Consider the following 14210-nt stretch of genomic DNA (forward strand, 5'->3'; position numbering starts at 1 on the left):
CAGGCTACCTGGCAGGCAGGAGTCAGCTGTCCTCCCCAGTTCCTCAGAGGGGCTCCAACTTTGGGCTGGAAGGGTTTGCCACCCCGGCTCCCCTTCCTCAGCCCACACAGCTGGCCCCCGCTGGCCCTCCTAGGCAAGCCCTCTTGCCATCTTGCTGGCTTTCCTCCTTGGTCTGCATTCCCCATGTCCTCTCAAGGTACAGCCAGTCTCTCGCCTTCTCCCTCCATGCTCCCTGACGTGCCTGTGCACACCTTGATGGACTCCTTCCCAAGTGCCATGCCCCCGGAGCCTCTCTCCCCAGGACACCTCCATGTCCCAGGGCCCTTGGACTCTACAAGTCGCCAAAGGAACCCTTGGCTTCCTCTCACCAAACTTGCCCCTCCAGTGCCTTGTGGTTAAGGGGAAGGCCCCCTCACCCCCATAGCCATCATCTGCCTCCTCCGTCCTCTCTCACCTCCCAGCCGTCAGCAAGCCCAGGCCATCCCTCCCTTGATCTCTCCAAATTGTCCCTTCCCGTTGGCCCCATGCCAGGACCTCGGTCAGGGCCCCCACCCTCGCTCACCTGGACAACAGCAATGCCCTTGTCTTCTCCTATCACAGACCCTTGCCTCCTAGGCTTACACACCTCCCACCCCTATCGGAACCCCTGCAAAGGCTTGCCATGGGGGATGAGGCCCCGCGAGCCAGCGCCAGACTCCTCACCTCGGCTTCTCCCTCTCAGCCTGGCTTGAAGCCACCCAGCACGCCCTCCGTACCCCCCAGACCATCCAGGAGGGCGTCTCTGCTGTCAGAGCACTCGCCTCACTCCCTGCTGTGGATTCTCACACACCCTTCATGTCACAGCCTCCTGGACACCTTCCTGCACCCTGCCGAGATTGGGGTCACCTACCGCATGCCGCTCCGCTCCTCCCCTGTGACAGTCACGCCCTGGCAACTATTATGCACCATGTGCTTTCTCGGCTCGTCCTGAGCCCCAGCAGGGCAGGACTGGCCTGGCTCCCTCTCCACAAAATACCCAGAACCTCGACCACGAACCGGGAGCACGGCAGGCACTCGGTCATTACCATGGACTGGACGAGGGCACGGCTGAATGCCCACCCCCGCCTGGCCTACCCAGCTCACTTCACCTCACACCAGGGTGCAGGATAACCCTGTCCCCATCTTACAGATCAGAAAAGTGTGGCACAGAGTGGGAGGAGGCTGCCCAAAGCCTTACGCTGGCCATGAGTGGCCGGGCAGGAACTCCATGTCTGTCTGACTTCAAAGCTTATGTTCTCTCCCCAGGTACAAGACCCCTAGAAGGCAGGGCGGAAAATTCGAATCATAGCAGAAGAAGAGCTCCCTGGGCCAGGCCGGGTGTACGCTTTTGCTCAGGTTAACTCGTTTAATCCCCAACAACAGGTGTATGTGCTAGGGGTTGTTGTTAGCTCTATTTACAGACAAGGAAACTGAGTCATAGACAGCTGAGTCACCCAAGCTCCCCCAGCAAGGCATGATGCAGTCAAGGGCCAAGCCCAGGTTTATGCTAACCACTCTGCTCAGCTCTGCCTGGGCGGCGTCTCCTTCTTCCTCCTCAGCCTCAGCACAGCCTGGAAAGGCCTTCCTACTCCGTGGACCCAGGGGCCCCACCCTCTCACGCTGGGATCCTGTTTGTCACCCACGGCCCAGCCATTTCCACCGCTCACCTGGATCGCTGTGGTGGCTCTTCATCGGTCTTCTTGCCTCAGGTCGGCCCCTCTCTAATTCATTCCCCAGGAACCCGAATGAAAGAGGCCCCAGGGCTTTCAGTTGCCCTCGGGATAGAGACTAAAATCTCTCCTCCTCCGTCCTGCAAGACCCTGAAAAGGCTGACTTCTGCCTTCTTTTGGGGTCTCAGCTCCCCTAAAAGAATCACCCTGGCCTTGCTCCCTTATTTTCCATGAGCCCCCGTCTTTGGGGTCACTGTGGGGTGGTTCCGTCCAGATTTCAGGCACACTGACCGGACCCATGGCACAACAGAGCCCATCTCTCTGGTTAACCTCTTTTCCCTGAGTTCTTTAGGTTCCCCCAGGAAGTTCTTCCTGACATCTAACCTCCACCCCTCGCGCTACAGCCTCGGCTGGTTCTCTCTGGCTCCAGAGGCTGTGGGGTGGGTGCAGAAGCTGGAGAGTTCTGCCGGAGACGGCTACCATCCACCTCCACCTCATTCCAGCAAGCACCTTACCTTCCCCTTCTTGGTGAGGACCTGCTTATAATACAACCAGCCTTCTCTCCTGATATCGCTGAAGGTTGCATCCGAGAGGTCAGAGGTCGAGTGGCGCTTAGAGGGAGCCTCCGCATCTTCGGAAGTGCCCCAGCTATCCAAGGACTGCAGTGAGACAACAGATGGCAACTTAGGGTGGCTCCCATGGTGCCAGCATGCCAGGAGCCCCATGGGCCTCGCGCAGCCTCCCAGGCTGCTGTGCTGTGTGGCCTCACGGGCCCCGCCTGCCCTCTCTGGACCACGGCGCTGAGGTCATGGGACGCATGTGCTGAGGAAGCCAGAAAGGAGGAAAGGCCATGACCTGCCAAGCACATGCCTCACCACGCTAGAAAAGCCAATCTGGAACCTCCCATCACTTTATAGACTTGAAGAAACTAAGGAAACAGAGGAAGCGATTGTGTTGACTTGGAGTTAAATAAACAGAGGAAGTAGAAACATCAACAGAGGCTGAGTTAGTGGAGCAGGTAGTCCAGCCCACAAGGAGTTAAACAGAGGAAGTGATAGTGTCAACAAGGTGACAGGTCAAGGGAGAGTTAAGTAAGCAGAGGAAGTGATAAGGAGCGAGCCAGGTGACAATGTCTTCAAGGTGTCAAATGAACCAAAGATACCGAGGGTTTGAAATCAAATGGCTTCTCCAGGGTGTCCATAATCACAAAGAGTGAAGGCCATCTCAGAACGGAGCCCAGGGCGTGCCCAGGTGTGGAGCCTGGGAACCCTGGCCTGTCCATCACTCTGAATCCTGTGTCCCCCTCCTGTCCCGTGTCCCCCGCCCCCTAAAGACGCACATATTGCCCGGTGCCAGCCAGCGCGGGCAGTTTTGGATACCCCCCGGGGAGCAGGCTGGCTGCGGGAGATCCCTGTCCTTGCGGAGCTTACATTCTAGCTGGGACACGGGCAAGAGAGGAGACGGATGCATAAACCCTATCACAGGAGGAGTGCTGAGGAGAAAAAGCTAGGTGCCGCAGGGAGACATGACATGTCAGGGATGAAGGCTAACATCTCAGAAAAGTTCGAGAAAACCTGAAGAAAGTAACCAAGGGAGTCCTGTGGCTGTGGAGGGGAGTTCCGGATGGGGGACCGGCAAGGGCCACGGCCTGGGGCGGGAGGGTGCAGATGTCTTTAAGTGATGACGGAGCCCACGTGGCCAACGCCAGGGGGATCGGGCATGGGGGGGAGGGGAGACAGGAGCCGGAGGAGACCACCCGGTCATGGCTCCACAGCTGAGGCACCGGTCACTCTCCAGCCCCGCCCCCGATGCTCGCGCGCACGCGCACACACACTCACCACTCACCCCGTCAGTGAAGAAGCTTCGCAGCATCCGCAGGCTGGGTACTCGGTTTGGCAGGCGCCTGGGGAGTGAGAACAGAGTGTGAGGAATGTGGGAAGCACAGCGAGGATTTCCCCCCAAATCCCAAGGCTCAGGAGCCTTCCAGGGAGTGGGGGAGCTCACTGCCCTGGTGTGTAGAGGACACCCAGTTGGGGTGGCCGTGCTGTGATGGCTGCAACCCGTCCTCACCTCAGAGCCCTGCCCTCTTCCCGGAAGGTGTTGAGCCCGTCGTCACAGGACTTGGAGCGCTCTGTGGTGATGGCCAGCAGGTAGGAGGAACGGCGGCCAGCCTTGATGCTGCCTGCAAAGCCGCCCACATTGGGCCACAGAGTCAGCAGGGTGGTGGCGGGGGCGGGGGGGGGGGGCCGGCTCCCCGGGCCAGGAGGTGGCTCTACACATGGGGCCGCAGGGGTAGCAGAAGCCAGCAGGGAGAGGCCAGACATCAGGCAGCAGGCCCAGCAGAGACCCCCGAGGACCAGGCAGCAAGGGAGAGGATGGGGCTGGGGTTCAAGGAGCACTCACTGCAGTCCTGGGAGTAATGGCGGCCGAGGGCAAAGGTGAAGGTTGGGGAGGATGGGCTGGTACCCAGGATGGGGGCTGAATTCATGGCGCTGGAGACCACAGCAGAGGCAGGGACATGCTTGGCTTGGAGGTCAATGCTGGGGCTGGTGGGTTCATCTGCAAGCAGAGCGGGTGGTGGATAAAGGTGGCCGAAAGCTAAACCTGCCTGCCCCCACCCCCAGCCCCACCTCCAGGCCCAGACCACACCCCCAAGGCTCAAGTCCTCCAAGGCCCTGCTGGTAATATGCCCATGGCCAAGGGGCCCCCACCCCCCAGACTGTGAGCATGGAGGCTCAGCCCCTGCCTCCCCTTCACACCAAGGTGACCCAGGCATGAGGTTGAGCCACCCTCTCTAGACTGGGCTCCTAGACTGGGAGTCTCTTAAAGATAAAGACTGACTCCCTCCATCACTTGGGGGCTCCTTGAGGGCAGTGCTATGTGTCTCCCTCAGACTGGGAGTAGTTTGAAAATAAAGGCTTCACCTCTCCCCCCAGACCAGGAACTTAATAAGGCTGTGTCTGCCTACTCAGACCAAAGGCCAGCCAGGGGAGGCCAGGGCTGGGTCTCCTCTCCCTGGTCTGGCCTCTTCTCCCTCACTCCCATGACAGCACAGAGGGTGAGCTCACCATGCTCAGCTCCAGGTACCATCTCTCAGCTCTTGGCTCCCAGTCTCATGATCTTGCCTCTGGTCTTTCTCTCAAGCCCCTAGACCCAGCCCATCCTGCACCCTCATGGATACAGTGAGCAAACCCTAAACCTTGTCCGGCCCCACTCTCATTCCCAATATGGAGGCGAGGCACAACCCTCTAACTAGGCCAGAAACCTGGGAATCACCTGGCCTCTCCACTCTCTTGCCTCTCCCTTACCCAATATCTGTTCCCTGGGCAGCAAACCTTCAGTGTCCCCTCTGCTCTCAGGGTAAAGTCCAAATTCCCCAGAGACTGATGGCCCCTCTGGATCCATTCTGGTGACCTGCAAGGGCACCCTGCCTCTCTCACTTCAGGGACTTGGCATATTCTATTCGCTCCCTCAACATTCTCCCCCTGGCTAACTCCTTCTCATCCTTCAAGTCTTAGCCCTAATCCCCTTTCTCCAAGATTCTCTCCTTGGCTACCACACCCCAATCTAGGCCATGTCACTCTTCTCTGTCTCCGAGAGCTCCCTGTACTCCCATCACACACACACACACACACACACACACACACACACACACACACCCCATGGGGTTGTTCTTTCCCATCATCTGTCCCCGCCGCTGGACCACTCACTCCAGGAGAGCACGGAGCCTTGCACAGTGCCTGACACAAATATTTGCTGGACGAATGGATGGGTGGAGGGTGGATGGAGGGAACGAAGAGTGGAAGGAACAAAGAAGGGTAGAACAAAGAAAGGATGGAGGGATGGAAGGGAGAAATAAATGAACAAAGGGAAGAAGGAGAAAGAAAGGGAGGAGGAAAGAAGAAAAATGATGAATAGGTGGGCAAGTGGGTGGGTGGGTGGGTGGGCAGATGAAAGGAAGGAGGGAAGGAGAGAAGAAAGGAAAGACAGAAGGAAGTAAAAACAGAGCTGAATAGAAAGGGAGAGAAGGAAGACTGTGAGGGAGGGAGGGAGGGAGGAAAGATGGCTGGAGGAGAAATGAACAGAAGAAAGGATGACAGAAGGATACAAGAGAGCACAGAAGGATGGAAGGATGGATGGATGGACAGAGAGAAACAGACTAATCCCATCAGCACTCAACACAGAGTTCCACCCATGGTGACAGGTGGGTGGGGTACAGCAGGGCACAGATGACCAAGTCTCCCAAGACAGCCACCTGTACCATCACTCACCAATGAAGGGGATGGAAGCCAGAGAGTCTTCAGTAGTGGCCAAAGGGGCCACCTTCCTGCCCAGGCGTTCTACTCGCCCACTGGTCTCTGGCTCTGGGGACTCTTCTCCAAACCCAAGGTTCATCTGTCTTGCAGGGGGCAGCTGGACCTTGCGGCCCGTGGGAGGCTTCTGCCTCAGGACCACCTCGTCGCGACGATCCTCAGTGGGAGGCTCCAGAGCCCGGGTGCTGGGTTCTGGGCGGACAACCCTGGGCGGTTCGGAGGCCTCCGGTGGGAACGATGCCGGGGACTGAGCCAAGTTGAAGGTGGGCAGCCCCCCAAAGGGTGTGTCCCGGAAGGAGAGTGCGTGGAGGAGGCCAGTCCGGCGCTGGAATGATGGACTGTAGCTCCGGTATCCAATGTACCCAATGTCGTCCAGGCCTTGGAGACCAGGTGGGGGTGGGGCCTGGGGCGCGGGGAGGTCCCTGGGGGAGCAGGCAGAGGTGCGGGCAGACGGACGCTGGGAAGCCCAGCCGCAGCGCTCAAAACGGGGTGACACCAGTGCTCCTGGCCCCAGTGCCTCGGCGGAGCGGGTGGCCCGGCTCAAGTAGTCGTCTGAGCGAGCTCGGTGCCAGCCTTCCTGACCCAATTGGCTCAAGGCACCCTGGGAGGTGGAACAGGGCCATGGGCGGTGGGCAGTCACGTCTTCCAACCGGTCCTGGGAGGCACTGCGGGCCCGGGGGGGCATGGCAGGGCACCGTCTCTCCCCCGCCCTGCGGGGTACCTGGTTTGACAGCCAGTGTGACAAGGCCTGCTGGCACTCCAGTCTGCTGGGGGGCACCCGGCCGCCAGGCTCAGGGAAGGCACGGGGCGCCGGGGCTCCGAGGGGAGGCGGGGGAAGGCACCAGGGCTGGAGCGGGGCTGGCTCATCCCCAAGGAAGAGTTGTCCAGATGGGTGCGGGCGGCAGAAGGGACGCGGGGCCCCGGGTCACTCCAGGCGGCAGGACTCCGGGGGTCACTGGGCAGTGCTGAGAGGGGCTCAGGCACCATAGTGGCCCAGGTGGAGACCCGGGCTGGCGGGGCATAAGTCTTGCGAGGGTAGCAGATTGGGGGTGGCTCTGGGATGCTCCGGGCCTCTCCAGAATACGGCTCGTTCCCCTTCAGGTAGGCATCCTGGGAGTAGGCCTGGCCGGGGACACAGAGGCAGGTGAGCAGGGCAGGATGAATCCCACAAGGAAGATCTACAGCAACCCTGGGAGATCAGGACCCCAGAGAAGGGGACTGAGGGAAAGGACCAAGCAGGGGGAGCCCTGAGTGGGTGGGGGAGGGAGGGCATGCTCCAAAGAGAGTCGGGGGGAAGGGAGGGAGAGAACAAAGAAATTAGAGGCCTTTGAGAGTCACACACACACACACACACTCTCTCTCTCTCTCTCTCTCTCCCCACCCCCCCCCCCCACTGGAGAAATAGCCAGGATTTCTCTAAGACTTATGACAAGGACTGCCTTTAGCCACAAACATTCCAACATCTGTTTTCTCTGGTCCTCCCCCCACGCTGGCCTCAGCCGCCTCCCTGCTTCCTTATATCCAACAGTGCCCACAGCCCCTCTGGCAGAGCTGGGAAACCCCACCAGAGACCAGTCAAGGTGGCCGGAGACAGAGGGAAGTCGATGAAGGGGTGTGTCCACGGTGGGCTGGGCTGGGGCTGGGAAAACCCAGCTGTCCCTCCATCACCCTGGACGGGGAGCTGGCGTGAGGAGAAACTTGCCCACCTCTTGCTCCCTCCGGGCCAGGCTTGGGGGAGGGGCCAGACTGCCTGAGGGGCCTTGGGCCACCTTCTGCCACCCCAGGCCTGGAATCTGGCACTGGGAGCTGAGGCTGACGCTGCATTGCTGAGGAGTGACAGGGCCGGTGCCCAGGCCCAGCCAAAAAAGGAGGCAGCCCCCAGGGACAGCGGCCTTGTGGCTCTGGCCTAGCCTGGCCCTTGATGGGTGCCAGGGGGCCTATCGCAGGGCGAGGTATCAAAGGCTGGGAGGGTGAAACATACAGAGTTGTACATGGGCGCGCGCGAGCGTGCCTGTGCCACACCACAAGGAGATACCGGAAAACACACACCCAAAGACACACACAGAGCGAAACACAATGAGACACAGACACACACAAATAACTATACCTCCGGTCCCAGGCACACACATCATGTGATGAGGACAAGTTAGACCACACCCCCCCACATACACACTCAGCCCCCTTCGGACCCACACACCCAGCCGGCGACACTCACATACCTCTCCCTCCTGCCATCCTGCCAGCTCCCCAGGCTCCCTGCATCAGGGCGGCGGCAGCATCTCGGCCAGCCTCCGCCCTCGCCCAGCTCCGGGCTAATCCCCACTGACCACCGTGCTGGCCCAGCCTCCGATCCCCCCCACCCCCAGTCTGCCCTCCCTGTGGCTGCCCTCGGCCCCCACCGGCGCTCTCTCGAGCGTGCGCTCGCTCGCGCGCTCTCTCTCTCTCTCTCTCTCTCTCTCTCAGGAGGAGAAGGGAGGGGAAGATGGGTGTGGAGGGGCCTCGCCGCGTCGGCGGTGGCGTCAGCAGCTGCCGAGGCCCCATTGGCCTCCAGCCTTGGCTCCCAACCACAGGAATGCCTGGGCCCCACCCTCTGGCTGGCCCAGGATGGTGGGGGGCCGGTGCAGGGCCCCAGATGCTGACATCTGGGGCTGCCTGCCCACCCGAACCTCGGACCTCTCTGGGTAACAGAGCTCAAGGCTGCTGCTCTCCCCACCCCTGCCGTCGTCCTCCGAGAAGGCCGGAGGGATCCTGGGAAGCCCGAGATGCCGCCTTGTCACTCCCTCATTGCTGGCCTCGCCTCAGCCTGGGGGAAGTGTACCCGCAGGGTCTTTGAGACTTGTGGGGAGCCCATCCACCTCTCTGGGCCTCCAGCCTTACCTCCCCCTCCCCAGGAGGGACAAGGGGACAATCCAGGTCAGAGGGTGGAGGTTCCCAGAGGGGCATGGTGCCAAGCATGGCACTGTGATTACAGTGATTATGCGAGCACATCCGGGGCAGAAGCCAGCCCGGCGGCTCCCAGGGCCTCCTGGGTTTGGCCCTCAGCCTTCCCCCAGGGGGCAGTGACCTTGGGGGCAAGCAAGCTGGCATCTGGCTGAGACCCATGAGATCAGGAAACTGGACACTGGCCAGAGAGGACTGGCCTGAGCTCTGGGCCAGGACTGGGATCGGGGTGCACAGAGAGGGTGCAAGTGTGTGTGTGCATGTGTGCACAGAGTGTGTCGGGCAGGGTACTGTGTGTGCAGTCTGGGTGCCTGCCCTGTGTGTGGCGGCCCAGGGCCAGGTTCTGGGTGTTGCTGATGTGCCCACAGAGGGAGGGGCACCTGGCCCATGCATCCGAGAGTGTAAGCTTGGGTGTTGGGCCGGTGCCGGGCCTGCAGCATGCTGTGATGTCTGTGGGCACACATGCTGTGACCACAGCGAGCCTCTGTCACGGCAGTGAGTGTTCACGTGGTGATGAGAAGTCAGGGTACGTGTGCTGTGACACCCACTGGTGTGTTGTGCTGTTTTGATGTTTGTGTACTGGGAGGCTTCAGGATGTGTGGGGATGTGCCTGTGTGTTTCACCGCACGGGCCTGGGGCGGTGTATCTGGGATACTGCGTGTGTGTTACCACGTCGTGCGGTGTATGGTGAGCTGGATGACAGGTAGGTGCCATGGGGCTCTGTTGTGTGGCTGTGTATCTAGCACATTCTGCTTGTATATCGAGTGGTGCACGGGGTGTTGTGTGAACGGGAGCACTCGAAGGTGGGGTGGAGTGTGTGTGTGTGTGTGTGTGTGTGTGTGGACACATCTACAGGAGACACGCTCACTCGGGGCCAGGCAGGGAGGGGGTGTGGAGAAAAGGCTCCTGGGAGCCGACAAGAACATGCCAGTCTGGCAGGGCCTGCTGGGCCACCCTCCTTCCAGATACCCTGGCAGGAATCCTGCCTGCCAAGGCCGCCTCCCCCTCCCCCAGCACAGAGAGCAGCCCCGATTGAAGCAACAACCAGCCTCAGCACAGGGATGGGCCTGGTAGCCCCGATTGGGCAATGCCGGGCTGGTGCTGCCCCCGACACTCTTGTTTGCCTCCCAAAGTGTCCAATGCAGAAGGGAGGCCCGAGGGGAAGGGATGTATCGTGCCCCCAGGCCCCAGTGGCCCTCCACCTCAGACAGCAGGGCAGGACTCACCAGCTGGAGGATGTCTTCGTCCTTGGGCATGATGGAGAGCTCCAGAGTATCATCGCTACAGAGACAGGGCAGGGGGTCAGGCCAGGCTGAGGCAACAGGGTCTGGGAGAACAGGGATCCTGGTCGCCAGGGCACCCCCCCAGGGTCAAGGGGGTGGGGTGCAGGGACTCGGTGAATGGGCTGGGAGCTATTACAGGAGAAGGGAGGCAGGGGGCGCTCACCTATTCTGGATCAGAGCTATGACCTGGGAGTAGGTCTTCCCAATGACGCTCTCCCCATTCACCTTCACCAGCCGGTCTCCTGGAGAAAAGGGGCAGGGTCGCAATGTGAGCAGGCCAAGGGGTGGCAAAGGCCCTTCCTAAGAACCCCTGTCCCGGGTATGGATGAGAGCACCAGAACAGGAGCTTCCCCCACACCCAGATCTGAGAATCCCATCCTAACCAGAGGGTAAGGAGAAGAGATCCAGGGAAGCACAAGGAGCTGGGTACCCAGGACAGCTCACCTGTGCGCAGGCCCGCTCTGTGGGCGGGGCCATCATCCTTCACATTCTTGACAAAGATGGTATCCATGGGCTCCAGGCGGTGGTGCCGGGGGGAGGGTCCTGGTGGGCATCAGCCAGGTTAGCTGGGGGTGGCTGCTGAAGGCCACACCCATGCACAGCTACACACACAGGGGACACACGCTCAGAGAAGGATCACACTCACAAGGACATAAATATGGACCTGAACGTTCACAGAGACACAGATGCATGGGGGGGGGGCGCACAAGAGGACACACCCCTGGCAGAACAAAAACCCATGTGGAAGAAAACCTACACGGACACACAGGGTCACTCCTTAAATGCCTCTCACGCCCCAGCACTGTGCCAGAAAGCAGACTAATACAGATGGATGGACAGACGTGGGCCTTGCCTTCCTGGAGCTCCCCGGCCGGCGGGGCAGAACGTCTGCACCCACAGATCTGGGGAGAGCCACAGAAAGGCCCCGCAGCTCACAGACGCTCAATGTCCCCACCTCCCCCCCAACCCTTCCCCAGAGTCGGGGGGGGGTCTAAGCAGAGGCCTCCAGATCCCGAGATGGACACTCACCCCCTTGTGACATCACATTACACCCCAACAATTATCCTCTGCAGCTAACTGTCTCCATCAGAGTAATGGCCTGTTCTAAGTCAGCTGGCTCTTGCCCTCACCCCCATGGGCCTCCTTGACGGCTGCCCAGCAGAAGCCCCTGTGGCAGAGAAAGAAGGCTGCCCATCTTGAATACCCTGGGTGGCAGAAAGGGGCATCCTGGGCTAGCAAGGGTGACAGCCAGGGGAATTAGGCCCACATCTGAAAAGATAAAGACCTCAGGGCTCCCCTTACACCCAATAGAACCCCAGTGTCTCTATCCCTGAGACAGCCATTGGTCAGCTGCACCCTATCACCAGCCCCCAGGCTCTGCAGCCCTGTCTGTGCCTCAGTCTAGGCTGGGAGTACTCCCAGGGGCCAAAGGCCAGGTCTTAGAGAGCCATCTGCTCCCCAGAGCACCCCCTGCTCCCAGTGTGGAATGGACAGGTCCAGAGGGAGAGAAATGTGAGAAAAGAAAAGAAGGATTGAGAGAGAGAGAGAGAGAGCAGATATCCAGAGTGGACACAGAGAAGAGCAAAGACTGGAACAACAGTGGCGGGGGGTGGGGGTAGCAAAATCCAGGCCGACTTGGGGCAGAGGGGGGAGAATAGAAGCTGTAGGACGGGTACTCAGCCCCAGCCCTGGCACCCACCCCCACCACTCCTTACCTCCTCCTCCTCGGCCTCCATTCTCTTCCTCCTGCAGGGGACAGAGAGGTGGGTGTGGACCCTCCATCCAGCCCTCAGCAGCTCCACCTGGGCGGGCCCCCCAAGCTCCCCACCCAGCAGCCTCCCTCTTATCTTCCTGCAACCAGCCCAATGCCCAGAGGGGGCCGGGGGGGGGGTGTCAGTGGGGACATCAAGTCCCAGGCATATTCCCCAGTAATATGAACACTCTCTCGTGACTGCTGATCCCACAGCCTTGTATCTCAGCCATCTGAAAGTCCCCAGTCCGATGGGGGACCCACGACCCCTTTCCTTGGGGAGCTCAAAGCCAGATGGAGGCCGTTCCAAACGTGCTAACCCGCAGAGAGGATCCAGGCAGACACTGATAAGCAGGCAGGACAAGTGCAAACAGTGGCTATCAGCTCTTAGAGAATGGAAGGGAAGGCCTGATTAGCACCCCTCTGGGGGAGGGGATTTAACGCAAGTTTGAGGAGGGAGGGGAAAGGGCGCTCTGGGGCAGGGGAGGGGTGTATGAAGGCGGGCGCTGGGTGGCAGAAAGAAGCAAGCATTTGTAGGACTGGATCAGCTGAGCTGAAGGATAAAGAAAGCAACACCAACAAGTGCCAGAAATCAAACTAAGGCGTTGGGGGTAGAAAGGAGAGAAAGAGGGAGACAGTGAAGGTTCCTGGGTGGGAGAGAGTGGATGTGAAATACCAGTTAGGAAGAGGATTCTAACATCTAGCAAGGCTAAGAAATGGAGTCCAGGAGACCCACTAGGGAGACCTCCGGATCATCCTCGTAGTGAGGGGGAGAGTACCGGATTTGGGGAGGAAACAGAAATGAGGCAAAGGCGAAGGTCAGGGAGACAGGACAGAGCAGCAGGACGTGGCACATCAGAGCTGGATGCGATGCTGGGTGTCATCTGATCTACCATGCTCCACAGACCATCCATCCCACAGCAGATGACAGGGTGTGACTTGTCCAAGGCCACTCAGAGGTAGTGGCAGAAGCAAGGCTGAAACCCAGGACTCTCTGGCACCCCAGCCAGGACACGAAGGCACTGGGCACGGCTGGAGAGCAGTCCCTCTGCCCCTGCCCCTCCCCACGTGGAGTGTGCATGCCAGCTGATGTGACCTGACAGCAGAGTGAGCTGGTGGCAGAGGCAGACGGATGCATTTAGACGGCTGAGCTCCCGGCGGGCTGCCACCCCTGGGCAGGTTCTGGAAATGGGATGGAGCCTGTCCGTGGCCTGCCCTGCCTGGGGTCTTCCAGCGCCCCACATGCACGAGGTCTCTCTGAGACAGGCCTACCACCCAGCCTCGACCACTCAGGCTGCTTCTGTTCCGGTCACCCCTCAGCAGGGTCCCCTGAGAGAAGGTGGCAGGAGCCAGGCAGGAGGGACATTCTGGGGAAAAAGGACCGGAAGGACTGGACGTTCCAGGGACCTAGGAGGCTGAGGTCCTTGGGTGTCAAGGGGGCGCTGAGCCCTTCTCACACACCATCACCCTCCGCTTACACTCTTAAGCACAGCTGCAGACAATGGGAATCATTTATGCAGGTGCTCCCAGATTCACACACGGATGAGGGACGAGATGCATACTTACAGATACCCGTATGCACATATCTAGACAGACAAACACACATGCACATGACCAGTATACTGCGCATGCAACCGCACACAGAGAGCCATGCAAGTCCACAGACACAGACAGTGAAACCCAAGGCCTTGGTTCTCTGGCAGGTGGGATTGAGCTCCCCAAGGGAGAGCCCCCAACAGCTCTCCCCAGCCCTGAGGCAAGGGGAGAATGGGGTTCATTGACTCCAAAATAAATCTGTTTCCTCTCCTGCTGGGAGAGAGGTGGGGGAGGGAGCAGGGCCCTCCTGGGGAGCCCTGGTTCCTGCCTAGGGCCCCCTCACATCTTCCTGCCTGCCTGCTTCACCGGCAGGGAGGCCGTCCCCGCTCAGCCCACACTGTATGCTGGGCGCAGCTACCCTGGTTCCTGGACTCAGAGAACCTGACATTTATATTAGGGCCGGAAGGGCTCTTGGGGGTCAAGTAGATAAATGCCCTCACATTACAGCAGGAGAAATGGAGCCCAGAGAGGAGCGACTCTACCTCAAGATCCACAGTGAGGTAGGAGCTGCAGCAGGATTAGAACCCAGGGCACCCTCCTCCCAGCCTGGTGCTCTCCAGAGCACAGAGCCTAGGCCAGTGAGGGCCGGGGCACTCCAGGAGTCCCAGAGGTGGGTTAAAACAGACTCCCCAAGAGCTCA

General features: G+C 60.0%; 1 protein-coding gene across 1 annotated transcript in view; it reads right to left on the bottom strand.

The window, feature by feature from the left end:
• ARHGAP23 (Rho GTPase activating protein 23) overlaps nt 1-14210 on the bottom strand; it is a 69340-nt gene that overhangs the window by 29850 nt on the left and 25280 nt on the right. The window contains 10 exon segments of the mRNA XM_028089859.2: nt 2204-2347; nt 3534-3591; nt 3759-3870; nt 4092-4247; nt 5960-6811; nt 6814-7123; nt 10168-10222; nt 10388-10466; nt 10669-10767; nt 11940-11970. Of these exon segments, the coding sequence (XP_027945660.2) occupies nt 2204-2347; nt 3534-3591; nt 3759-3870; nt 4092-4247; nt 5960-6811; nt 6814-7123; nt 10168-10222; nt 10388-10466; nt 10669-10767; nt 11940-11970 (1896 nt within the window).

Source organism: Eumetopias jubatus, unplaced genomic scaffold, assembly GCF_037043125.1.
Source record: "Eumetopias jubatus isolate StellerSeaLion01/CBP00866 unplaced genomic scaffold, mEumJub1_p1.0 scaffold_10, whole genome shotgun sequence".
NCBI classification, from domain to species: domain Eukaryota; kingdom Metazoa; phylum Chordata; class Mammalia; order Carnivora; family Otariidae; genus Eumetopias; species Eumetopias jubatus.